The sequence below is a fragment of the Pleurodeles waltl genome, chromosome 4_2 (genome assembly GCF_031143425.1).
Source record: "Pleurodeles waltl isolate 20211129_DDA chromosome 4_2, aPleWal1.hap1.20221129, whole genome shotgun sequence".
Classification (NCBI taxonomy): domain Eukaryota; kingdom Metazoa; phylum Chordata; class Amphibia; order Caudata; family Salamandridae; genus Pleurodeles; species Pleurodeles waltl.
Genome location: NC_090443.1, coordinates 941,530,432 through 941,557,303, shown reverse-complemented (window position 1 = coordinate 941,557,303; position 26,872 = coordinate 941,530,432). Strand labels below are relative to the sequence as shown.

Sequence of the window (26,872 nt, the reverse complement as noted above, 5' to 3'; positions counted from 1 at the left end):
ATCTTTGTGGGGTCCTGTTAGGGGGCCCCTGCACTGCCCATGCCAGTGGCATGGGCAGAGCAGGGGCCCCCAGTGGCCCCACGGCACCCGTTCCCGCCATCCTGGTTCTGGCGGTGGACACCGCCAGAAACAGGCTGGCGGGAAGGGGGTCGGAATCCCCATGGCGGTACTGCAAGCAGCACCGCCATGGCGGATTCCCTGGGCCAGGGGAAAACCGGCGGGAAACCGCCAGTTCCCCTTTTCAGAACGCGGCTTTACCGCCGCGGTCAGCATAGCCCAGGAAGCACCGCCAGCCTGTTGGCGGTGCTTCCGCCGCCCTCCGCCATGGCGGTCATGGACCGCCAGGGTCAGAATGACCCCCATAAACGCCCTCATTCACCCACCAAACAGACATACACCACACACAAGCATACCTACCACAAGCACGCACCCATGACATTACATACCGACACAGCAGACAACCACTTCCTCAACCTCCAAATCCCGTCCCCCTTCTGATGACCTTTCCCATGTGTCCAAGTTTTTCCTGTGTGAGCTTGACCTTACCCCGGTGCTCCCCACCATACCACACCCAAAAGGACCACAGTCATCTCTAAGGCCATCCCTTCCATCTCTAAGGCCTCCCCTGCCCTCCCTGCAAGCATCCATACCCCTCCTCCCCAAAAGACGCCCACCCCTCCTAAGAAGAAGCCCTTCCTCCCAAGCCCAACCCCCCTCCCAAACCTAATCCCTCCCACCCCCGGACAATCCCTGAGGATATGGTGTTTGAGGGCCCCGTTCAAAGTGTAATTTGTCCCAATGAAGCCTCCTTCCCTGGGTGTCCCAGATGCCTCATCCCAAATATGTAGGTATAGTTGTGATGTTGTTTTTGGTCTATTTGTCTCTCTGTGTATTGTGCATGCCATTGTGCTTCCATTATGGTGTGATGTGTGTGTCCATTGCAGGGTTGTTTACTGGTGGTGTTTGTGTTCCATGTCACGAAGATAGCTATGTGTGTTGTATGTGGGGACAGTTCCTGGTCAGTGGTGGATGTGAGTTTGCAAGTTGTATTTGTGTATGTGCTGTAGGTGTGTTGTTGTTGCTGTGTGACAATGATGTGTGGCCTTCAGTGTCCCTGTGCCTGAGCTGTGTGGCCGTGTGTATTTGTGTAGTGTTGATGTGCAGTGTGAATGTACTGGCCAAAATTTGCATTTTGTGAGTGTGAAGGTGTCTGTATCGGTACCTCCTATGATGTGTTTGCCGACACCAGATGCTGTTTTTAAAGGTTAATGATACAGGTAGGTATGTGTACTTAAGGTTGATGTTGCTCACGTCGACATTGATTTTGTTGTCTTTTGATCAGCAGTGGCATGATGTTTGCGAAGGGCTCCATTGCGGCAACTGACATGGTAGGCTGTCTGCAGGTGAGTCTCTCTTTATACTGTTGGTTTCTACCAGCTAGTACCTGGTGGTTGTACCGCCACAGTCACATTGGCAGTGTGCAACCTCGTAATGAGTCTTGAGTGCATATGCATTTAATCAATTTTATTTCATTACATGTTTGATATTTATTATGTAAAATTATGTAATACTGATTTTTTTTTGTTATAAGTTATTTGAGGGCTGTTAGGTTGTTTGTAGGGATATAGGGGGTCATTCTGACCCCCGCGGGCGGCGGAAGCCGCCCGCCTGGCGGGAACCGCCAGAAGACCGTACCGCGGTCAAAAGACCGCGGCGGTCATTCTGACTTTCCCGCTGGGCTGGCAGGCGACCGCCAAAAGGCCGCCCGCCCGCCCAGCGGGAAAGCCCCAGCAACGAGGAAGCCGGCTCCGAATGGAGCCGGCGGAGTTGCTGGTGTGCGACGGGTGCAGTTGCACCCGTCGCGATTTTCAGTGTCTGCCAAGCAGACACTTAAAATCTTAATGGGGCCCTGTTAGGGGGCCCCTGCAGTGCCCATGCCCGTGGCATGGGCACTGCAGGGGCCCCCAGGGGCCCCACAACACTCTTTCCCGCCATCCTGTTTCTGGTGGTGAAAACCGCCAGAAACAGGATGGCGGGAAGGGGGTCGGAATCCCCATGGCGGCGCTGCTTGCAGCGCCGCCGTGGAGGATTCCCTGGGGCAGCGGGAAACCTGCGGGAAACCGCCGGTTTCCCTTTTCTGACCGCGGCTTTACCGCCGCGGTCAGAATGGCCCCAGAAGCACCGCCAGCCTGTTGGCGGTGCTTCCGTGGTCGTTGGCCCTGGCGGTCCATGACCGCCAGGGTCAGAATGACCCCCATAGTGTGGAAAGTGTATTAAGTAATAATTAATTAACAATTAAGTATTCATTGTAAATTATTTAATTCATTTTCAGTTATGTAATTTATGGAATTCATTTTTATTTTACTTATATTTTAGTTGTGGGCTGCTAGGTTTATAGGGGTATAGAGGGAGGGTAATTCAGTTCTAATTACCTAACTATTTACTATTAATTGTTCTTTTTTTTTTTAATTTTAAATATGTAAATTATGGAATACATATCTAATTATATTTTATTTGGGGGCTGGTAAGTCTGTAGGGGTCTAGAATGGGAAGTAAATTAAGTAATAATACATTAACAATAATAAATTGTTAATTATTTAGTTGATTTTAAGAATATAAATTATGGAATGCTTATTTTTAGTCATATTTTAGGTGCAGCTTCTAGATTTGTGGGGGTTTACAATGAGAAGTTAATTTATTAATTCTTGACTAACAATTATTTATGAAATGTTAATTATTGAATAGTAATTGGATAGTAAATATTACATTTTCATATTTTTTGAAACACAAACAAACATATATATCTGTATATATATATGTGTGTTACCTAGTGGCAGTCGCAAGTAGGTAGCTATATTTAGGACCATGTTTCCCAAGAAAAAGTGTTTTTTGACTCCTTTGGCACTGACTGACCAATCTTTCTAAAAAAAATTTTTTAAAAGTGTGCCAGTGATTCACAGAAAGTTTCGGGGTGATCTGTCAAGGTGGGGTAGAAAAAAAGAGGGGGTTATAGGAGTTTTGAACAAGACTACATCCCAAGCCGCTTGAAGGAATTACACAAAATTTGGCAGTAAGGGAGGAGTTGGTAAGCAGATTACACGTAGTTGTCGAGAAATTATTTGGAAAATAAATTTGTATATCTAGGGCAGTGGATGCATTGCGACGTTTTTGGGGCGATAATGATGAATTTGTGAATGCACGTGCCACCAATAATGCTGTGATTGGCTGGCCGCAACCTGACTAGAAAGTTACAGCCGTGATTTTAGGTAAAGGGAAAAGGTCCCTGGTGCTGCAAAATAAAATGAGAAGTGGCATAAGGGGTCAGGGTGGAGGTACCCTGACTCGAGGGATGTGATATAGGGGTTCTTTAAGACACAAATTCTACCCTTTAAACTTTTTTTTCCTGCTGCAAGTATGCGAAAATATGCTGTGGAGCTCAGCACGACCTCTTTGTAACGTTGCAACAGATTTATCAATTTCGGCAACAACAAAAAACATTCATACTAATTCATTTACTCACTCACACACTTATGCACCCACTCACAATCCCCCTGAAACACTAATGCACCCACTCACAAACCCACTGAAACACTCATGCACCTACTCACAGACCCACTCAGACCCTAAATCAGCCGCTCACAAACCCGCATAGTCCCTCATGTACTCACTCACAGACCCACTCAGGGACTCATGCACCCACGCACAGACCCATTGAGACACTGATGCTACCCACTCACGGACCATCACAGAGACACTCATATACCCACTCACAAACCCACTTAGACACTATCAAACCAACTCACAGAACCACGCAGACACTGACACACCCACTCAGACACTGACGCACCATCTCACAGTCCCACAGAGACACTGACACACCCACACACAGAGCCTATCAGACACTGCTGCACCCACTCAAATACCCCTGAGACACTGACACTCCCACTCACAGACCCCCTTGGACACTATCGAACCCACTCACAGTGCCAATCAGACACTGACGCACCCACCCACAGAGATACTGATTCACCGACTCACAGACCCACTCAGATATATTTAACCCACTCACAGGCCCAGTCAGACAAGGATGCACCTACTCACAGACCCACTCATGCACCCACTCGTAGACCCACACAAACCATCACACATCCTCTCACAGACCCACTCAGACCCTCATACACCCACTCTCACACCCAGGCAGACCCTCACACACCCACTTACAGACCCAATGAGACACTCACACACCCATTCACAGACCCATTCAGACCCTCACGCACCCACTCACTGACCCAGTCAGACACTGATGCACCCACTCACAGACTCACTCAGACCCTCACGTAGCCACTTACGGACCCACTCAGACTGTCACACATCCACTCACAGACTTACTTGGACCCTCACGCTTCCACTTGCACACACAGACAGACACTCTCACACCCACTTTCACACCCAGAGACACCCTCTCATACTTATTCATACATAGAGAGACAGACCCTGCGGCCAACTCAGCCATGCGCGGTGCAGGGTTGGGTGGTTATGTGGGTATGGCTGCAGGCCAAAGGCCATGTGCGACTGTGGTTCGATTAATGTATAGTAATTATAATTACTATGCTAAAAAAAAAAGAAATTCACTGAAAAAAACAAAGGTTGCAGGGTCGGTATAGTTAGGTTCTGAATTTACTCATACAAAACCATAGAAATTCAGCAGTTCTAGTTAGAGTTCTTTCAAGTAACTATAACTCATGCCCTACGGTAACTGCAGCTCGCGGTCGCGCCCTCGCCATGCACTGCTAATTACCCCAGATATTACAGCCCTCATGACAACTTCTCTAACATTATTCTAAATATGAATTAAGCATTAGCAGTCAAATTAATGAAGAAAAAATTGTGCATGATGGGGGGCCTGAGTTATAGTTACCTTAGGGCTTGAGCTATAGTTATTGTGGGGGCCCCAACAGCCCTGGGGACCGCCACCTCCCTAAAGCTTTAATCATAATTAAGGGAGGGCCACACCCCACCACCTCCCTGGGGATTTTTAAATCAATCTGCCAAGGTGGCTTTTCCCAGGGCTGTGGTGGGGGCAGCGTGGCTACCACTAAGTTATGCTTAAAGTGCTGTGTAGGTAGCATTCCCAGTGGCTTTAATCATAAGGGGGGGGGGTGTGTGTCCATCACAGGGCTAGTTCACTTTTGAGCACCCCCCTGATGGAGACATACATAGCTCTGGGGGCCGCCACCCCCCAGGGATGGCTCCGGTGCCCACCCCTGGGACATAGCTGCAGCTCCCACCAAGCAAATGCAAACAAACTCTGCTTTCTGCAAGTGGGAGCTGTCAAACAGCTCCTGCTTGCAGGAAGCAGAGTTTTCATCTGTTTCCCTGCACGCAAATCCGTGTGAAGGGAAACAGATGAAAACATTGCACTGCTAACTACCCTACGGCACTCTTGACATCATGGATAGCATCATTGATAATATCAATGTAATATTTTGCAGTGGAATTTTTGAAGAAAAAACTGTGCATGGCAGGGATGCGAGTTATAGTTACCTTAGGGCACGAGTTATATTTACTTGAGATCACTCTTAACTGTAACAGGTGAATTTCCATTGTTTTGTATGCCTAAAATGTAAGCCTAACTCCAACGTCCCTGTAAGAAATTACTTAGAGGGAGTTGAGTTTATCAGCAAGTTGTGGGAGGGATAGGGCTTTGAAGACTGACAGTTGTGGGATCCTGCAGGAAGGAGTCAGTGTAAGAGATGAAGCAGGCTTGTTATCATCTTTAAGCTGTTAGATTTTCTTTACATTTCAATGACAAAGAGGTTGATGGCATTGCACTTCTCTATGGAGTGGAATAGGAATGTACAATATGGATTTTATTATCTTGAATAGTGTTCTGCTTCTGTTAGTGGCTTCAATGGTGGTGTTGGTATAGAACATTGTTTTGGCTGATTTGATGAGCTGCCTTTGTGATGCACATAGGGACTTCAGTGTCAACAGTTCTCTTGAACTTCTGTTTCTCTTCCATTTTCGTTCCTGTCTGCAGATGGATTGTTTATTGTCAGCAAGGTACTAGGGTACAAAAGATGGGCCTCTGCCTAGAGTGGCACAGTGGGTAAAAAATTATGACCAACAGTATACCCACACATAGGACCTTTGTTCGCTGTTCCACAGGATTCACACTATATCTCACTGCCAAGGCTAATAAGCCCAAAAGTGATATAGGGTTGCTTGTTGTTGTCATGGTTTCTGCCCCTGCACCATGCCAGATTTTTTACTTTTCTGATCACCTGTTTTTGGGTGTTTCGCCCACAGGGATCACATGACAAATGGACCTGTGCGTGTTTACTGCCAGTGTCCACCACTTAAGATAACGCAGCTGAGACTCAGCACGAGTAAGGGGCACTTGGCTGGTTGCACATGAACACGTGTGCACGTGTGTGGCCTGCACGTGGGAGACTACCACTAATGACAGCCTGGTAACAGTGCACAGATAGCCTGGGGCAATTGGGACTTTGCAGGATTAGGTATTCACCGGGGCTAGACCTTATGAGGGTACTGAACTCTATTAGTGAAAGTAAGTGTGCTTTACTGTTTTAGTTATAGTGGAACCCCATTATGCATATAAGGAGAAAACTGCCTTGAAGTGTAGTTTCACTTTCGCTTTGCTTACAGAGACCATTGATGTCTTGAACTGGAGTGTAACCATTGCGAGAAAACCAAATATGTAACTTCCAAAATGGTAACTATACATCTTATGCGTCATCCAGCGTTTCCATATTTCCCTGGCTCAGCTCAGGATCACTGCAAAAAGAACAGATGATGGACAGAATGCTGAACAAATCAAACATACACCCCCAGTCACAGATCTGGGTTAAATCCATCATTTTTTTCAAATGGCTGGATCCAAACTGGGATGGCACAGTGAGCAAAAAACAATGCATTAAACCCAGATCTATGACTGGGGATTAATGTTTGTGGGAAGGGTATGCCCAGACCTGGGTGCCCTGCTCACTGTGTCACAGGATTCAAGCTAGCCTGGCTGATGAGGGGTGATACCCGGAAACTGGTCAGAGGATGCTTGTTCCTTGTCTTGGGAGGACCTGGCCTGGCAGTTCAAGCTGGACTGCTCCCATTGGGAGCAGGGTCAAGACTGATTTGCATATGGTTGGATCCAAACTGGGGTGGCGTGGTGTGCAAAAAAATGATGGATTAAACAAAGATCTGTGACTGGGGGTGAATGTTGATTTGTTCAGCATTCCATCCATCATCTGTTCTTTTTGCTGTTGTCACCCTCAGTGGAAAGGGTATGCCCAGACATGGGTCCCGTGCTCACTGTGTCACTGTATTCAAGCTAGCCTGACTGATGAGAGGTAATACTGCAACACTGGTCTCAGGATGCTTGTTTCCGGTCCATGGAGGACCTGCCTTGGCAGTTCAGGCTGGACTGCTCCCTTGGGGAGCAGGGTCAAGACTTATTTGCATATGGCTAGATCATAACTGGGTGGTGAGCAAAAAAACAATGGATTCAACCCAGATCTGTGACTGAGGTTGAATGTTTGATTTGTTCAGCATTCTGTCCATCATCTGTTCTTTCAGTTCATGATCAGAGCCCAGGCCTTGTGTCACCCTGCTGTGCCCAGCTAAATATGTATCCTCCAGCAGCAGGACCAAAGGCCACCCCACACAAAAGGAGAAATTAGCAATACTTCTCCCATCTCTTGAAGAGGAAAGGGGTGGGGTGGTGTGATCTGTATTAATCATGCAACAGTCACACTGTACCAGGGATGGGCCTGTCCTAGCCCAGAGAACAAAGGCGAGTGCTCAGCCAACTAGAGCCAACCCACTGGGGGGCTCCCTTTGAAATTCTAGTGTGCATGTTCCTTGCAGTGATATCAGCAAGGGGTGGAGCTGAGAACCCAGGAGCTGATGTGACTAGTGGCTCCTGGATAATGCCATTTTGGACTGTCCCAGCAGGCTGTGCAGGAGGGTTGCGGCAGGGGTGGAGACGTGATATGGCACCCCAGGATTGGCCAAGGGGTACCTGTGTTCTGGAAACCTCCCCTTTAAAAACTCATGCACAAGGGAGAGACTCTCTCTTGTCTGCAGGGTTTTACACACTTTGCTGTTGAATCCTGGTACTGCCATGGAGAACTGGACAGATGAGCCCTCTGACTCCAACTCAGGACCAAAGACTCTGCCCAGTTGACCTTAGGACCAATGGGTCTTCCCAAGGGCCAGTGATGCTGGCCCCCATAAGCCCCCTGAGGACCAGTTGAGGGAAAGCCCTGGACCTTTCTGCACCCAGAAGCGAAGATTAAGAGGAAAGCTGGCACAGGGAGTCAGGAAAACTACCTATTTGGGGACTGCACCGCTTTGGAGGTGAGAAGGTTTGCTGCAACTGTCCATGGTGGATAGAGCTTGCCACTAGGAGTAAAACAACTCAGGATTATCCACATCAGCCCAACAAGGCCCGAGATAACGCATCTGGAATTTTGGTGACTTTTGACCCCCTTCCTTTTCCTCAGAGCACGTGGAGCTCTGCTGCGGGCTGGTGAATTCCCCTGGGATAGACCAGGGCCCGGGGGATGGCACAAAGAGGCTGCATGATTTGTTGCTGGGGGGAAGGGCATTCATGGGGCCCACCTCCCCATTCTTGTATCTCACCTGGGGATCACACCCCCTGGGCGGATTTATGATTAGAAGGCAGGGTCCCAATCTCCGGACCGCCGAGTGCCACCTGATGCGGGAAGGTCCCTTATGCTTCCCCATAGCTGGAAGGATGGGGGGAGCACCATCATGCTCTCCCCACGGAAGACAGGCAGGAGGGGCCAGGACCCATTCCTGGGCCCCAAGACAAAAAGGAAGAGAGGGAGCACCGCTGCGCTCCCCCACGTGGCTAGCTCACCCACTCCCCATGACTGGGGAGGGAGGGAGGCCAGCACAACATGCACGTCTAGCCAACCCCAATGCTGCTGTCTCCTGCTACAGTACACAGGAGTGCTACCAGCCTGGGGAGCTGGCAAGGGCAGCCTGGGTGGGCTCCCCGAGTTGCCCTCCAATGAAGTAATCATATATTGGTGCCCAGGTCAAGACCAGGCAACCCTCACGAACAAAGGACGAAGCGCAAGGCTGCTAAACTAACAAGAAAATCAATGGAGAAACTGACAAGGCTCTCCCCAGTGCAGTGGGAGAGCCACTGCTACCATATTCACAGCTTCATTAAAAATCACCCCTAATGCCTTGCTGGCCGGATTGTTTGGAACACATTTAGAGGGCCCCCAAAATTGTCCCCTCCCATGGATTTCTGACACATTTACAAGCGCTCTCATGGCTGGAGCTGTTTCTTAAGCTGGGAGTGTTAAACCCTTAAAGGGCTATGTGTATGGTGGCACCATTGAAGGCCTGAAAATGGACAAATATTATGTCCATGTTGTTACGCCCTCTAGGTGAAGACCATATTGTTGCAATGTAATCCTTTTTCAATGTGATGCCTTCTAGGGGCTGTTTTTGCAATTGCAATTGGACATCAAATACATGAAAGAACACATAAACACACGGTTTATTCCTGAAAAATGATTTGTTGGGTTGTCATAATGATTGCGCATGTTTTATTGGTTCATTATCACAATAATGAAAAAACTCTTTCAAAAGTGATGTATTTATTACAAAACCTATTGAATAAACTCACTTGATATGTTTGGGTAATCCCTCTAGGGGATCACCAGTGGTTACACATTGTCATCTATCGTATGCTCTATCTGCCAATTTAAATATCTGTAAGTTATTGCATAGTATTTAGTAGTGTGTGTAATAAATACATTTCTTCTTCTAAAGAAAGAATGCTGACTGGACAGTTATTTATTGAGTGTTATTATTGTGTGCAGTGACTGCTGATTACTAACCCACGCCACCTCCCTTGAGTAGGCCTTGAACCTCTCTGCTTCGCTACCCTGGGAGAGTCAAGCGCTACAATGGGGTGTTTGGTTCCCAGTGAGGACAGTTGTGGACTATTGCTGGTGATGGCCACACAACTAATAGCCAGAGTTCCAACACGTGTGTTCTTTTCTGGAGAGGTCCTTGCTTGGTTGTTCTGAATGAATGTCTGAAGTGGCACAGTGGGTAAAAACCGTTGGTCTGGAATGCTATCCTCAGCAATAACCAGTGGTTTAGATTATTTGCAGGCATTTATTCCATCACCTTTTGTATGGCTGTTTTGATTTCTGCCCTTTTTTGTAACATAACAATTGAGATGTATATGTGGAAAGAAAATTATTTCAATCTGTACGGTGTGGGTAGGCATTTATATCTAAAGTGAACATTTATTGACTGATGGATCACAAGAGGTCCAGAGACCCAATATTATTGAAAAAGGAAGGTGAAACTCAATTGCATGTCAAGTTAATAATGTTCCTGCTCCTCCCAAGCTCAGCAGATCTAGCTCAGTTGAAAGAGCACGGCTTCTTCAGGATGGGGTATTTGTCAGTTTTCAGGAAGATGCCAGTCACAGCATGGTTCCAGAGCTTTTGACTGGTGTGAAATCACATGTGCAGTCAATCTAAGATCCTGAAGAGCAAGCTCTTTAGAGTGCTTTCACTACTTTAACTTTTATGTTCTATGAGAATGGAACACCACCACCATTCACTAAAATTTCACTTAAATTATTTTCAATAAGTTTCTTTCTCTTATCCCTGTTGTGAGAGGATGGTTCTTACCATCTGGTCTGCCCTAATTTTTCACTTTTTGACTACCTGATTTTTGATCTTTTACTGTGAGGGAGCCTCCTAGTCTGTGACTCATCCACAGTAAACTCATGGTAAAATGGACTGCACACGTTTACCTCCGGTGATGCCTTGCTTTCTAAAGGCTGCTGTGGCGCAGCAAGAGTAGGAGGCCCCAGGCGGGTTACTCATGATCATGTGTGCACACGCATGTGCATCCATGTGAGGGCTGCGTGGGGAGGATTCCTGGTATGCGCAACCCAAGAACTGCACTTAGGTATCCTGGCTCAGAAGGAACTATGCAGAGTGGGTGGTGACTTGGAGTAGACCTCATGAGATGGGTGTACACATGTGAGGTATAGTCTGTGTGCTTACTGTCCTTTTTCTGTAGGGACACTCCATTAATTGTAAATAAGAAAGAGTCGCCTAGGGCATAACTCAGGTCCCCTAGGGCACACAGAGACCAGAGTCACACCAATGTACACTGTAACCTGTATGAAAATAATGATGCAGTTAGTTACAAAAGCATAGTTGTACAACTTATGGGTCATCCAGGAATGTCATCTTTCTCTGACTCAGCTCAGGATTAGAGCCAATTACTGCTCCATCCAGCTGCCTGAGCAGGGCCGTGCATCAATCAGCCAGCTGTCAGCCCCTGTCAGGAAATGAGCGGGAGGCCCTGGAAGGAATGTCAGGAAGGAGGAGCTGAGTTTCAGAGCACATGTGGCCCTATCTCCGCGACGTCGCCATTTTGAGCTATCCCAGAAGACTGTGCAGGAAGGAGGGGACAGGGGAAAGAAGTGATGTGGCACATCTGGATAGGCCAGAGGTGCGGGCCTGCTGGACACTTCCGCCCCCACTTAAAAGGTCCTGCACAGGGGTGGCTCTCGCTTTTAGCCTTGTTTCACTGCTGGAGACTGGGACTGCAGACGGGCGTCATGGGCAACTGGAAAGAAGAACCCCTTGACTGCCCCTTGGGCAGGGACTCTGCCCCTGAAGGACTTCAGGCCCAGTGAAGCGCATGCCAGGGCCAAGTAAGCTGACCCCATTACCCCCCTGGAGGACTAGTTGGGGGAAAGGCTGGGCTGGCGCAAGGAGAGCACGCTGCCCAGAAGAAAAGGAGGACATCCAGAAGAAAAGGCTGGTGCATGGAGTCAGTGGGACTGGCTCCCAACAATCTGGGATCCTTCTAGGCCAGGAGGCCTAACGAAAGTGCTCCTGGTGGGAAGGGCTCGTCACCAGGAGCGGAACAACACCAAGATCATCAAAATCAGCCCTTGGGGGGGTGGGGGGGATATCCCAAGGAGAAGGTTTGTGATCTTTGACCTAGTTCCGAGTGAGCAGTGAAGCACGTGGGGCTCCACCGCTCCTCCGGTCGATGAGGAAGAGGAGCTGGGTGAGTGCCATCACACCCCCGTGGCAGAAAAGGGGGCCCGGACCCCGTCCGGGGCCCCATGAAGCCTGGCCAGTTCATGGAATCAAGGGGGGGGGCACTGTTGTGCACCCCCTTTGCCACGATGGTGAAGGGGCCCCGGACCCCATCCCGGGGCCCTGCCAAGAAGGATTGTGGGGGCGCTGTCACTCATCACGCGAAGATGGCTGCTGGCTGAGGAAGGGGCCGGCACCCAAAGACAAAGCCGGGGAGCGCAGTCGTGCTCCCTGTGAAAACACCAACGGGGCCCCGGACCCTATCCTGGGGCCCCCACGTGGAAGTCGAAGTTGGGGGGTGCTACCGCGCCCCTGTAAAGCCACCCAGAAGGGGCCTGGACCCCATTCCGGGGACCCGTGAAGAAGAGAGTGGGGAGCGCCATCGCGCTCCCCAGGAAGTTGTGGAGGTGCCCCGGACCCCATTCCAGGGCCTCAGTGTAGCAGGAGAGAAGTGGGAGTGCAGTCGCACTCCCCCAGGTGGCCTGCCCGGCTGCCGCAGCCACTCGCATCTGCCCACAGGAACGAACAGACACAAAGTGCAGGGCCGGCTCCTGTGGAAGCACTTGGAGGTGCTGGCCGTGCGAGGGGCCGGCGGGAGTGGCTGGGGGTGGGCTCCCTGAGCACGAGGGTAGCCAGAGGTGGGCTTCCCACACTGCCCTCCAACGAAGAAGCAGCATGATGGGGGTGTCCGGGTGGGACCCGACACCCCCCAACATGAGGGTGGGCTCCCCACGCTGCCTTCCAGTGATGCAGCCTTGCAGGGGGTGTGCAGATGGGACTGGACACCTCCCAAACAAAGAAGAACACAGCGCAAGTCTGCGTAAACGAAGGCAAAGCAGCTCTCCCCAGCACAGCGGGAGAGCTGCTCATCACATATGCATCCCGTCCCACAATGCCTTGGAGGCCCAACTTCTCCATGAGCCGATTTCTCAGCTCGTGGTGGCCCCAGTAAGACAGGGCCACCACCACCGAAGTGCCCATGGACAGGGGGAGCTGCAGGAGCAGGTCAGCCTCCCCCCAATGCAGTTTGTGTCCCCACCCTAGGTTGAGTGAGACAAAAGAATTATAACCCCCTAAGGGTTCCAATGCAAGGTAAAGCACAAGCTTGTTGGAACATTTGTTCTTTGCTTCTCTTGTGAGTAAGATGCTATTACACCATGTTAAGCAGGAGTAATCTAGAAGTAATTATCAACTCCAAACTGTTCCAATGTGCCGCTACATGTTTCTTGTTCATGTTTATTTGAGTAATGAGACTGACAGCTATCTCTTATCAAAATAAAGACCATGCAGGGTTTAGGTGCTCTCACTCCAACTTACAGTCAAATATTGCATTGGTGTGAGTAAACAGGCTGATTGCAGAGGCCTCCTAGCGTTTTACCCCCATTTTTCACTTTTTGCTAGTGTTTTCCTGATTCTGATGGTGCCCTGGGTACTGCTAACCAGTCCCAGGGCCTGTGCTCTGTGTAAAATCAGTATGCAAATTAGGCTAATTATAATTGGCTAAGTCAACCTAGCTCTAAGTCCCTAGTATATGGTAGGGCATGTAGGTTTAGGGACCCTAGCATAGGTAGTGCACCCATAGGTGTACTGCTGGGGTGCCTAGTGTCATTTTAAATGCAGGCCTACCTTGCTGGCTGCTTTTAAATTAAAGTTACATGCAAATTCGACTTTAGAATTAAAAGTAGTTCCAAAGTCGTAAACTACCTTATTTTTACATATACGTCACCCCTAAGGCGTGCCATATGTGCCCCTAGGGCTGGGTACCATGTAACTATAAGCACCGACCTTATAAAAATAGTTTCATAAGCCCTGGTGAGTTAAAACAGCCAAATTTGTTTTTCCCTCATTGTAGTGAACGGCCTCCGTAGGCTAGAATGGGGAGACTTTATTTTAATTTTAAAAGTCCCCTTAAGTAACAGATACTACACATTTGGTATCAAATTAATTGTTATAATAGATCCCACAACTTCCAGTTGCTGGATTTAATATAACTTGTTCAGGTAAAGAGTTTTAAACTTCAGCCCTGCAGTGTTTTTGCTGCTTTGCTCTGATTGGCCAGCTTCTGGCGCGCCGAAATGCCGCGAGGTTCTCAGCAGTTGAAGACGTCAAGATGGATGGATTGTTGTTCAGCCGGTCAGTGCTGCAAAAGGAACTTGGATTCAGACCTGATCAGATTGACTACCTGTTTGCTTTTCCTGGAGGTAAAGTCTTTGAAGTGATTTTCACCACCTTTGCTTTGTTTGAACAGTGCCTCAAGCGCTTTAAAGAAAGGAATGACCCTGCACCTTTGCAAGTGTTTTCCATAAATGCCTTGACTCAGCCTCAGTAGAGATGGGGAATGTCTCCATGTTCAATGAATATGTTCAGAGGTTTCTCATGGGGCAAGAGTGAGAGATGCTGATGGAGTAAAGACTGGCTACTTTAAAGCCTTGGTATCTTTGAAGAGAGACCCTGCTACTGAGGAACTGAGGCACATACCTACCACTATTAGACTGGGTAGAGCCACAGGCAATGTCTTCTATGTGGGTCAGACTAGGAGATGCAGGAAATGTAATTTGGAGAGGCACTTGGCTAAGGATTGTACTGCACTTTGGACATGAAGTTGAGGATTGTGTGGTGGAAAAAACGTGCAATCTTTGTGGCTCAACTGAGCATGAGTTTAAAAACTGCCCCTCCTCCTATGCCTTTAAAATTAAAGCAACACGGCTAAAGCAACCTTTCACTCCCCACCAGAGTAGAGGGAGGTCAAGGAAAGATGTTGAGAAAGAGGAGGAAGAATTACTCATGCTTGGTTTGGAGGAGGAAAGATTTGCTCTCCAACCTGGTTTATCATTGTCTGAAGCAAAGGTGGATATCACTGTGGAGCAAGTCACCTCTGGGAAAGGTGCTCCGTGTTTGGCGGGAAAGCAAGTAGGTGCAATTGATGAGGCTGGGAATTGCATGGAACCTAATTAGGGAGCTTCACCAGGTGCTCCTGATCAGCCAATCATGGCTCCCACACCTGATTTGGATTTGGCTGTCCACTCACAGCAGACATCCTCCAAAGCCACTAGGGGAGTTGTTGCCCAACATCACCTGAGTGCTGTTGAAAGGAATGATATTGTCAGTGCTGGAGGCTCTTCCTTGATTTCCACCACAGGTGCAGTTCTTGACGCTCCCCAGGTGCAACTTGTTCCACCTTCTGCTCCACAGCCAAATGGCACTGTTATGGATGACAGTCTGTATGTTACGCCTAAGGTATTTTCCACTTTAAGCCAGCACTCCCTAGAACCCGCTTCATCTGGTACTGCAAATGCTGTTGGTACTCAGGGTACAGTGTCTACAATGTCCTCTACAGACTCTTGCAGTGAGATAGAGTACGCCTGTACATCCCTGGAACACTCTTCTTTCTCTGACACTGCGGTTGCTGGTGAGGTAGTTGAGTGGGGCAAGGATGACATTTTTGTTGAGGAAGAGGTTGAGGCTGCCATGGATGTCTCAACCTCATTAAAAAAGAAGGAGAAAGAGGGTTATGACACTGAAGAGACTGGGTTTGACAGCACTGACTCTAGGGACTTGTGTGCACAGGATGATAGGCGTAATTTCCAAGCGGTGACAGGGGAGGATGGTTTTACCCATGTGATAAAGAGGAAGACAAATAAAAGGAAAAGGAAATTGGACTAAAAGTACCATTTTACAATGATTATGTTTTTCAGATATTTCCTGATGCTTCTCTTGGGGAGTATTAATATCAGGTGCTTGGGTGATGATGTGAAATGTTCATCAATTTCTGACTTGTTGAGCCAGCACAAATTAGACATGATTTTCTTACAGGAATGTGCTATTCCAGAACATTCTAAGGACCAAACATTGCAGCACATGTGGACTTGTGGCCCTTCCATCTGGTCAGGCTGTAATTCCGACCGTAATGCAGGGTTAGGCATTTTACTTTGCAGTCTACCTTTGCTGTTCACCAGGTACAACATGTGGTTAAGGGGAGACTGTTATGTGTAGATGGTACTTGGAATGGACATGATTTACGCCTCATTAATGTGTACTGCCCTACATCATTGCCCTGCAGAAAAAAAAATTGAGCTTCCTGCCCAGCTCTTTTTATGCAATAGGAATGTTTTTCTAGGAGGTGATTTTAACTGTTTACTGGATGTGAAAGACAGATCCTCTTCTTTTGCAGTACACCTTGACGGTAGCTCTACTCACTGAAAAGTATAATTTCTGATTTTCATTTGCAGGATTCTTACAAAGTGTTACATTCAAATGATCCAGGTTACACGTGGGTTAGTTCTAACTCTCCCACTAAGTCTCACATTGATTTTATCTTTGCAAGTCCCTTTGAAAAGATAGTTTCAGCTACTCTCATTCCTGTTTTCTTTTCAGATCATTACCTCATTTCAGTTGGCGTCTCCATAAAAGATATACCTCTTAGAGGGAAGGGTCTGTGGAAACTAAATATTGTTTTGCTCAATGACAAGGCTATCCGGGATAAGTTGAGTTACCATTACCAGAATTGGCAGTCCCTCAAAATTCTTTTCCCCTCCATCAGTGAGTGGTGGAAGGACATTAAGATTCGTATACAGGCCTTCTTTATTCGGGAGAGAACTAGAGTGGCTAGAGACCGACATTGCAGATTAAACCATTTGCAAATCCGGCTCCAGAATTTGTCCAAGCTGTTGGAGTTCTGTTTCGATGTACAGGCTGACATTCTATTGTGCAAGCAGAGGTTATCCTCATTGTACCATGATTTTACTAAAGGGTTGATTCTCCGCAGTAGGGTTCCTGGATGACAATGAGACTTGCTCTAGGTTTTTCTTTCTTAAAGCTAGGGCTACTGGGAGAGTTATAGTTGCCATGATGGACTCCCAAGGTACCACACATACCACTACTGAAGGTATCCGAGACAGTGTGCCTGACTTCTATAGCGACTAATATGGCCCCAAAGTTTCAGACAATGCAACTGGGAATTTTTTCTTGCAACATCTGTGGTTGTCTTTGTCTGAAGAAGATACAGAAGTTCTTGAAGGGGATTTGGTACTTGCAGGCCTCAAAAGGGCTATGCTCAGCTTGCCTAAGGGGAGATTCCCCCGGTTCTGATGAAATCCCTGTAGAGTTCTATGCTACGTTTTGGGACTTAGTGGGCTCCGACTTGCTTGTAGTCTTTTGTTGTTCTATGAGGGAAGGATTACTCCCCAATTCCTTGAGAGGTGGTTGCATAAGACTTATCTATAAGAAGAAAGGTGATAGAGCCGATGTTAAGAACTGGCGTCCAATCAACCTTCTTAATGTAGACTTTAAAATATTGTCTGAAACATGGATACTCAAAGTACGGCCTGCGGGCCTCATGCGGCCCCTCTGACCTTTACATGCGGCCCCTTGAGCAACAGGAGCACTGGTCAGCTCTTTGATCGACTCTGCACTAACAACAAAAATATTAAATACACACTCAATCATTTATTTCAAACTTAATTGGTGTTAAAGAAAGGAAGTAACTAGGGACTCCTGCACTTAACATTACAAACGCCTTCATTTTTAAAGAGATTTTGCAGCACAAGTGTAAATCTAAGACAGTCTCTTCAAAATTAAAAATGTGTATTTAGTTAACATGCAGAACCCTTTCGCCTTAGTACAATTTATTTTATCAGTGCATTGAGATGTATTCATTTAAAAGTGATAGTTTTCAAACATAAATTTGGAAACATTAATTATTTCCCTTACCCTGAGAACACCATCAATAGTAAATTAAAAAGACAAGTCACTTGGTATGTGCACTTTATGGGTGGCCTGGGTTCCTATCATACATGAACAACATTATAGTTTAATAAATCAAACATAGAAGCAGGTTTTGTGCAGCGCACACCATGAATCATATATTTCGAGGTCATCTTAAATGTGATAATGCAGAAAAAGGAGGGAAAGTGAAACTAAACAATAGCCTAGGATCACACAGTTTAAAAAAGGTGGTAAGCCGGGATTAATTCCAGGTTTTCTGGTTTCCCATTGTTTTTTTCAGCCACTAGATGTATATCATTTGCGTCCCCTACACCTACCTTGCCACCAATCCCCCCAGCCACCCCACCCGACCACCACCTCCCTGGCATCAATGCGGCCCCCAGGCACGTCACAGACCAAACTTTTTGGCCCCTGGGAAAATGTTTGCGAGTACCCATGGTCTAAAACTTTGTTCCTTCGGTTGTGGCCTGTTGTTTCCACAATCGTTGAATCAGACCAAACGAGTGGCATACCTGGGCGTAATATATCTGACAATTTATGTTTGGTTAGGGATGTGTTATTGTATGTTAAAGACCGTGGGTTATCTGTGTGTTTGCTGAACTTGGATCAGGAAAAGGCTTTTGATCGGTTAAACCACTCTTTCATGTTTAAAGTTTTAGAACATTTGAATTTTGGTCCAAATTGTAGGTCCTGGATTACTTTATTGTATACCCATTGTTACAGCAGGGTCATGGTCAATGGCACGTTGACTGCCTCTTTTCCTGTGTTGTCAGGTGAACGGCAGGGATGTCCTTTGTCCCCCCTCTTGTTCATTTTGGCCATCAAACCTTTTCTTGCAATTCTGAGGGCTGATTAGCCGATTAAAGGGATCTCTGTCCCTGGAGGTAGGGGGGTTTCTGTCACTTTCTCTGCTTATATGGACGATGTCTCTGTTTTTTGTTCGGATAATGTTTCCATCCTCCAGGTTTTATGGTATTGTAGTAGGTTTTCCTTTGCTTCATCATCGAGGATTAACCTGGCAAAGAGTGAGTATTTGTACGTGAACTGGAAGGAAGATAAGATGGTTTGGGGCCTTAAGGTAGTGCAAGATCGCATCAAAGTTCTTGGTCTGTTCTTTGGTGAGGGTGGTAGCTTGCAGAGCTAGTCCGAATGCATGTCCAAGGTGAACCAGAAGATTGCACTTTGAGGTTTGCAGTCGCTTACTATGACTGGTAATATTCTTGTTACAAAGGCAGAATTTCTATCGAGCCTTCTGTATATTGCAGTGGTTTACCCCGACCCCCGACACTGCCTTACACTCCTATAGAGGTGGGTTTTTCAGTTCATTTGGGGAACAAAGCAAGAACGAGTGGCTTGCATGACCATTAAGCCTGTTGTTTTGGGTAGTAAGAGTGCTCCAAACATTGGTCTCGCTTTGCAATCTTTGTTTATTTGCACCATGTTCAAAGAGAGTATTTGTCAGGATAAGGAAGAAAGGAAGTGGTCTTTTTTTGCCAGTTTTTGGTTGAATTTTCTGGTGCGCAGAACATGGGGCATAGTTGTCTCTAACAGCATGCCTCATTCAGAATCCTGCCCATTTGCTTACTTTTATGCCAGGAAATTCATGAGGACTCACAATTTACACAGGATTCCTTTGGGCCTGATCTCACCTAGGCTCATTCGCAAATCTGTTACTGGGGACCAGCCGCAGGTACCAGTCAGGAGGTTTTCAGATCTATCTTCTAAGGCTACTTAGGCAAATGTTTCTGTACGGTACCTTCAAAATATACATTGTGCCCTGGCATGGTCCATAGTACATGGTTGCCTGCCTCTCTGCCTTTTTTTGTTTAGGAGACAATGTTCTAGGGCCCGCTTTTGTGTCAGGAAGGGTTGTTTGGCAGAAGAATCCTGTGACCATCTCTTTTGGTACTGCCCCATGGCACCACAGGTGTGGGCTTTGGCGGAAGTATGGCTTTCTTCCCTGAATCCTCATGTGGTTTTGCCTAGAGAGGGTGTTATCTTTGGTCTGTTCGTTTCCAGCTCCCCATGTCAGAAATATTGGATTGTGGTGAATTGCTTGAAGGATGGTTTGTGGCGGGCTAGAAATCTTCTACTTTTCAAAGGTGATGATCTCTCCCCACAAGTGGTCTATGCTCTAGGTCGTTCTTTAGTCCACGATTATATTTGTACAGGCATATTCCAGAAGGGCAAGGTGCCTACATACCTGGAATATGTTGGAGTGATCATGGGTGATGGATGTTTTTTTTTTTTTTTTTTTTTTTTCTAACACAGGAGTTGCTGTGTTCATTGGGATTGATCTTTGGCTTTTTTCCTTTATCCCATTGCTTTTAATTTTTTTAGCTTTTAGTATCTTTTAATTCTGGAAGCATTACCATCTAGATGTTAACCTGTTGTTGGCCTTGGCACTGTGTGCGGTTTTCACCTGGTCAAATGTCGTGCCACCTGAAACATGGATTGGCTAACATGTATTCTGTCTTCTTATAGTTGAATAAAGGTTTTGAAACAAAAAAAAAATGAACTGCATCCTCTGGGGTGTAGGATGCTATTACACCATGTTAAGCAGGAGTAATCTAAAAGTAATTATCATCTCCAAAATATTCCAACGTGCCTCTACATGTTTCTTGTTCATGCTTAGTTGAGTAATGAGACTGACAGCCATCTCTTTTCAAAATAAAGCCCATGCAGGATTTAGGTGCTCTCACTCCAACTTACAGTCAAATATTGAATTGGTGTGAGAAAACAGGGCTGATTACAGAGGCCTCCTAAAGTTTTGCCCCCATTTTTCACTTTTTGCTAGTGTTTTCCTGACTCTGATGGTGCCCTGGGTACTACTAACCAGTCCCAGGGCCTGTGCTCTGGGTAAATTCAGTATGTAAATTAGGCAAATTATAATTGGCTAAGTCAACCTACCTATAAGTCCCTAGTATATGGTAGGGCATGTAGGTTTAGGGACCCTAGCATAGGTAGTGCACCCTTAGGTGCACTGCTGGGGTGCCCAGTGTCATTGCTGGCTGCTTTTAAATTAAAGTTACATGCAAATTCGACTTTGGAATTAAAAGTAGTTCCAAAGTCTTAAACTACCTTATCTTTACATATGTCACCCCTAAGGAGTGCCATATGTTCCCCTAGGGCTGAGTGCCATGTAACTATAAGCAGGGACCTTATAAAAATAGTTTTATAAGCCCTGGTGAGGTAAAACAGCTAAATTTGTTTTCCCTCATTGTAGTGAACGGCCTCCATAAGCTAGAATGGGGAGACTTTATTTTAATTTTAAAAGTCCCCTTAAGTAACAGATACTATACGTTTGGTATCAAATTAATGTTATAATAAATCCCACAACTTCCAGTTGTTAGATTTAATATAACTTGTTCAGGTAAAGAGTTTTAAAGTTCAGCCCTGCAGTGTTTTTGCTGCTTTGGTCTGATTGGCCAGCCTCTGGCGCGCCAAAATGCTGTGAGGTTCTCAGCAGTTGAAGACTTCAACTTCAGCCCTGCAGTGTTTTTGCTGCTTAGCTCTGATTGGCCAGCCTCTGGCAGCCTGGCAAGGCTGCCTTGATGAGGTGTGAAGTGGCCTGGCTCAACACAGAGATGTGCCTGGGGGAGGAGATCTTCCCTCAGCAGACGGGGAAGCAGGAAGGGGGGAGGGCTGCCAAACTGGTTTTCAAAGGCAGGGAAGGACATTTGGAGCAATCCAGCAACACCCTCACATCCTGCAAACCCAAACAATTAGGTGCCCCCTTGATAAGATTAGGAGAGGGCAGGAGAGGGGTGTGTTTAGGATTTTTAGACACACCAGTAGGTGGGCTCAGCCAGATGTAACCTCCAAAAATCACTTTCAGCCATGATGAATTTTTGAGGAATGTCGCTCCCTGGGATTGATTTTTGCGACACTTCCCAGGAAGTGGTCATCACAGGGGGAAGGACCCTGCTCCTGATTGGAGAACCAGGACCTCCCTGTTTTTCACCCAGTAGCAAGAATAAAACTGGCAGACCTGCACCCACACCTCAGATCCCTATCAGATTCCAACAAGCAAGAACTACAGGATAAGAAGGACTGCCGTGCTGGACTCCTGGCCTGCACTTGGACCCTGCACCCTGGAGGACTGCAGCAGTTGCACACTTGGGCTTCACCACAAGAAGGACTTTGTCTGGCTTCAACTGGTTCAAGGAGGGACTCCCTGTTTGCTACAGATGAAAACTTGCTAACCAGAGTCCCCTGCACCAAATCCTGAAAAAAACAACCAGCTGACCACTGTCCAGTGGCCAAAAAGGAGTTTGTGCAAGGTGCATTCTGGGAGTTGTAGTCCGCACCCCCAAGGAGCATCTCAGAGCTTCTGGAACCTTGGGGTGAACTGTGGACCTCAAAAGAACCTTAAAAGAACATCTGGAAGAAGATCCAGAAGTTTGGAGAACTTTGGAGAACTTGTGAAAAAAAAGCTCCATAGAGGAACCGACCCGCCACAGCAACTCTAGCCGGCTTGCCTCAACCGCGACCCGGCCTGACTTGCAGGTTCGTCCCAGTGAAGAAAATCTCCAAAAAAGAGAGTAAGGGGGTTATTACAACTTTGGAGGAGGTGGTAATCCGTCCCAAATGTGACGGATATACCACCAGCCGTATTACGAGTTCCATGGGATATAATGGACTCGTAATACGGCTGGTGGAATATCCGTCACTTTACCGTCACTTTTGGGACGGATTAACACCTCCTCCAAAGTTGTAATAACCCCCTCAGTCTGAATGTGGGAAGTTGACCGGGACCTCCCAGACAGCGTATCCGAAGAGGGCTCCAGGGACGTCAGAACAAGATTCAGGTTTGCCCAGGTCAAAGGATTTTCACCTCGAGAAAACAACTAAGTCCGAGGGTAAAAATCTCCACAGAGGGCTCCCGCAATGCGTATCTGAGGAAGAGTTCCAGGGGGTCAGATTGGACTGGCAGGTTCGTCCTGCTGAAGAAAATCTCCAGAAAAACGACGAAGTCCTAAGGTAAACTTTTGACCGAAGCCTCCCGCGGGGTGTAGCTGAGCTGGGCTCCATTGCGGTCGGCCTTAAACTTTGACTTTGCCCCGGTCGAGGTGCAACCAGATGACCAGATTGGCGCTTTTTGTTTTTATGTGCTAGAAAGCAATCATTCTTTAAAAATTCTAATTTCCGGTTCCCTTTATCCAATTTTATTCTTTTTGGTGTCATTTTAAAGCTAAAAATATTTCCTATTTTTATAAATTGATTTTGGATTTTTAAACTGTTTCCTGTGTTTTATTTAATTACTGTTTTGTGATATTTGAATGCTTTACGCTTTGTCTCCTAAGTTAAGACTTGTCGCTCGTTGCCAAGCTACCACGGGTTGAGCTAGGTTTAATTTACTGAGACCTAACTGGACCTAAGTGGAGGTTGGTGGCCTATTGCTAAGTGTAGGTACTTACCTGCCCTTACCAATGACACATTTTCCAACAATTGGGATACCAGGAAATGTTTTACCATGTGGCTTGTTGGATTATCTTTACCCCTGGGGGAGATAAGAATGATTACCCCATGTCATCCAAGAGTTATTCCATCAATTTGTGTATATTTGCAAATTGTTGCATAGTATTGAGTAGAGTGTGTGTAATGTACTTTTACTTTATCAAAAGAAAAATCACAGACTGGACAATCATTTATTGAGTGTCATGCTTGTGTGCTCGTGAATGGGGATTACTGGCCCACAGCACCTCCCTTGAGTACGCCTTGGACTGCTCTGCAACGCTACCCTATGTGAGTCAAACGCTACAATGGGGTGTTTGGTTCTCAGTGGTGGTCGTGTGCGGGCCCATTACTTGTGCAGGCCACGCAACTAATGACCCGCCTTCCAACACCTGTGCATTCTAATATTACTGATTGTGCGTTGTAACCGCAGGGTACAGTATACATTCTTGATTCCTGGTTTTCATCTATTCATTTTGTGTATTATTATGCATTATCTGTGTAACTGTTGCTAATTTGTCCCAAAGAGTCACCTAATTGGAATGATGCCCTAATCCGAGTCTTTGTTCTCCACTTCCTTTGAGCTTGTGTAAGTTTATGTTTATATTTAGCATATGTTGGTCTAGTTGCTTGAAAGTGAAGTTAAATGATCAGATTATTAAACAATAAGAATGTTATCCTTCCATATCCCTTGCCCCTACCGCTTCCTTATTACTATTGTACTTCCTCTTACACGACAATGAATTTTCTTTCTTTGCTACACATATATTTTAGAATCTAAGATAACAATGATAAACGTTTGACAGTATGGATTAAAAAATCAAATTCTTATCTAATTTATTTTTTTCTCTTTACTTTTAGTGTCTGTGGCACGAGTGTTCCTATAGATGGACAAACTGGAGGTTAATTGCTTATTATTTGCTACAATTTTTAAAGTGAATTAAATACATTATCTGTATTACGAAATACCGTAGAACATTTTTCAGATTGCCTTCAATTTAAGCTGACTTCAGAGTGGATTAATATTTTTCCATGATTTGAAACCAGCAATATCACTTTCATAGCCCCTCTGGCTGACCACTGTACTGATCTTTTCCAACTGTTTGAATGGAACTTTAAACATTTTCGAATATTTAATTCTATTATGATCACTAGCCATTAAGACCCAGTAGACATTGTATCTAAAACATGAATCATATTTGTTTGATTGTGCTTCTATTTCGGTTAAGAGAATTGAGTCACATTACTTGAACATTTTATGAAAAACGTTCTTTTTTTCACTTTAAATTGATTACCTCGCAGAAATACAGCAATCAATGTTGTTTCATGATTTTGACCAAAGTGAAATTATCTCTGTTATTTCATATGAGGAGGAAATGACTATTTATCTTACAGACACGAATTTCCATCACTGAACTTCCTACGGATTTTCTTCCAGAGATCCATAGGTTCTCTTTATCAGAACAGTTTTCCTTAAAGAAATACCTCAAATAAATTAAGTGATTCGTACTTTCTGAAACTAACACAGTTTTAGATGTTCAGAAGGAACTTATGGCTACTTAAAAAAAACTATAACATATTTGAGACTCTACCTCTAGTCAGGGTTTGTATAATGATGATTGCTGTTTAGGCTCTTCATTGAAGTGGTCAATGGGCTCACGGCTGCAATTTTGTTTCCTGCCAAATGGACGTTAAGGTACAGATTCACAAAAAAGTACTAAACTGCAAATCTAAGATTTTGGGCCTGATTATCAGTATGGCGTCCCTTGGACGGTTTGTTTTGACATGGTTAAGATAGTACTACTGTTCTACAAAGAAATGTTGTTTTATTTTTCCACGTGCTTGAGGAAGAATTTTAGTACAGGTGCAGATTTGCTACTTCTGGCTGTTTACAAACGTGTCCAATGGTACACCTGGAAAGCTGTACCAGGCACAGGTTCCAGGCATACTACGCAGACTGTCATGTGACTGATCCCTTATGCCCTTATCCCACTTGTTCGTAATTCTTTACAGTATAGACTAAAGGATGGGTGTCCACTATGCACATGAAATGTTTTTCTCTGTGGCAAAAATATTTTCCCAGTGGAGAAAGCTCATCCCCAACACCAACACCAAATCTGAGGGTAAATCTTTCCCTTGTCATCCTGGAAACTCAGTTACTCCAGCCGTTGGCTGGTGTAAATGAACATTTCCAGGGTGGGAAGGGATTGAATTGGTTTTTGTGAATGCCCACAAACAAAAATTTGTGGGTGTTCTCAAACATACAAAGCCAACCATGCCTTGTATGTCCACTTGCCACATCAGTTGGATCTCCTACTGCATATTTTGTGGCACTTAGTGGGGGAATTCTTCAGATATTAACCGGTTAGGCCTGACAGGATTCCCTTTCTAAATACCTACACAAGCTGCTTGTAAAACAAAATGTTTCCTATCATTTTGATATCCTACTGTTACTATCTGTAGTTTGCAATCAACTACAATAGAGTTCTCACTAAGTTACAGGTCAGATTGCAGCATATTATCACTAATTATCACTACTGTACTAGACTAGATCTACAACTAAGCTAAGATAATAGATTGTGATAGGATATATATAGAATTACTGATAGACAATTTCTATTTTTGTATGGTTTAAAATCTACCCCTAAAAACTAAGCTAAGAGTCTTAAGTCACTTTTCAATATTGATTTGTACACATGATCTGAGGAAAATGGCTCTTGTTCTCCACAACCAATGCAGATACTGACAATGTTCTAGGGAAATTCTGAAAATGCCTTCATTAAATGGCTTGCAGATTTTCTCTACTTTTTTGTTTTAAAATTGAGTCCCATCAAGCAAAGCAAAGGTGGAGGCAACAGGATCCCAGGATCTCTCAAATTGAAAGCCTTGTGGTTCTAGCATGTACAACGAATCCTAGCCTACATGCTCATAGCAAAACTCATGTAGAAAGCCATACCTCAGATCTAAGCCGGTGACAGTGTCCAGAAGGAAACCTTTCATCGTGCTACGAAGGAACGCCTTCCTTGCGCTATGAAGCAAGCTTACCGAAATTTCCATTCAACACTCATTTGCTGGCACAGCCAACTTCAAGACCATCTACAAAGGTCGGACAAATATGTTCACTGAAACCTAAGACTTAGAGATGTTTATTGCAAACATGTTGGAAACCAACATGGGCTTTTGACAGAAACTCATTTTGGCACCCTTTATACATAGTAGGGTATAAACCAACAACAATGTTTTAAGTATGTTAATGCTTGAAGGCACACTTTATTTTGTGATATTATTGCTTGTTTTCTTCTTCTTGAGCTTTTCCAGCTGTTGCTACTAATCACAACAACACATACAACTAGCAACAGGCACATTTAGATCTAATCCATTTGGGTCTATAAATATTAGCCTGATTCTGCTCCCTGTTTCTTTAGTCAGCAGGTCATGTTAGCATTTGTTACCTGTTACAAGCTGTCTTATAATTACTCATTATTAACCTTTTGTTGAGAGATGTTGAATGTTCCAAATTATCTTTTAATCTTTTAAACTTCCCATTT

General features: G+C 45.6%; 1 protein-coding gene across 1 annotated transcript in view; it reads left to right on the top strand.

The window, feature by feature from the left end:
• The window catches only part of LOC138293501 (vitamin D3 hydroxylase-associated protein-like), an 806,941-nt gene that overhangs the window by 323,306 nt on the left and 456,763 nt on the right, over nt 1-26,872 (top strand). Inside the window, exon 6 of the mRNA XM_069232739.1 lies at nt 24,186-24,226. Within this exon, the coding sequence (XP_069088840.1) occupies nt 24,186-24,226 (41 nt within the window). The remainder of the gene's footprint in view (nt 1-24,185; nt 24,227-26,872) is intronic.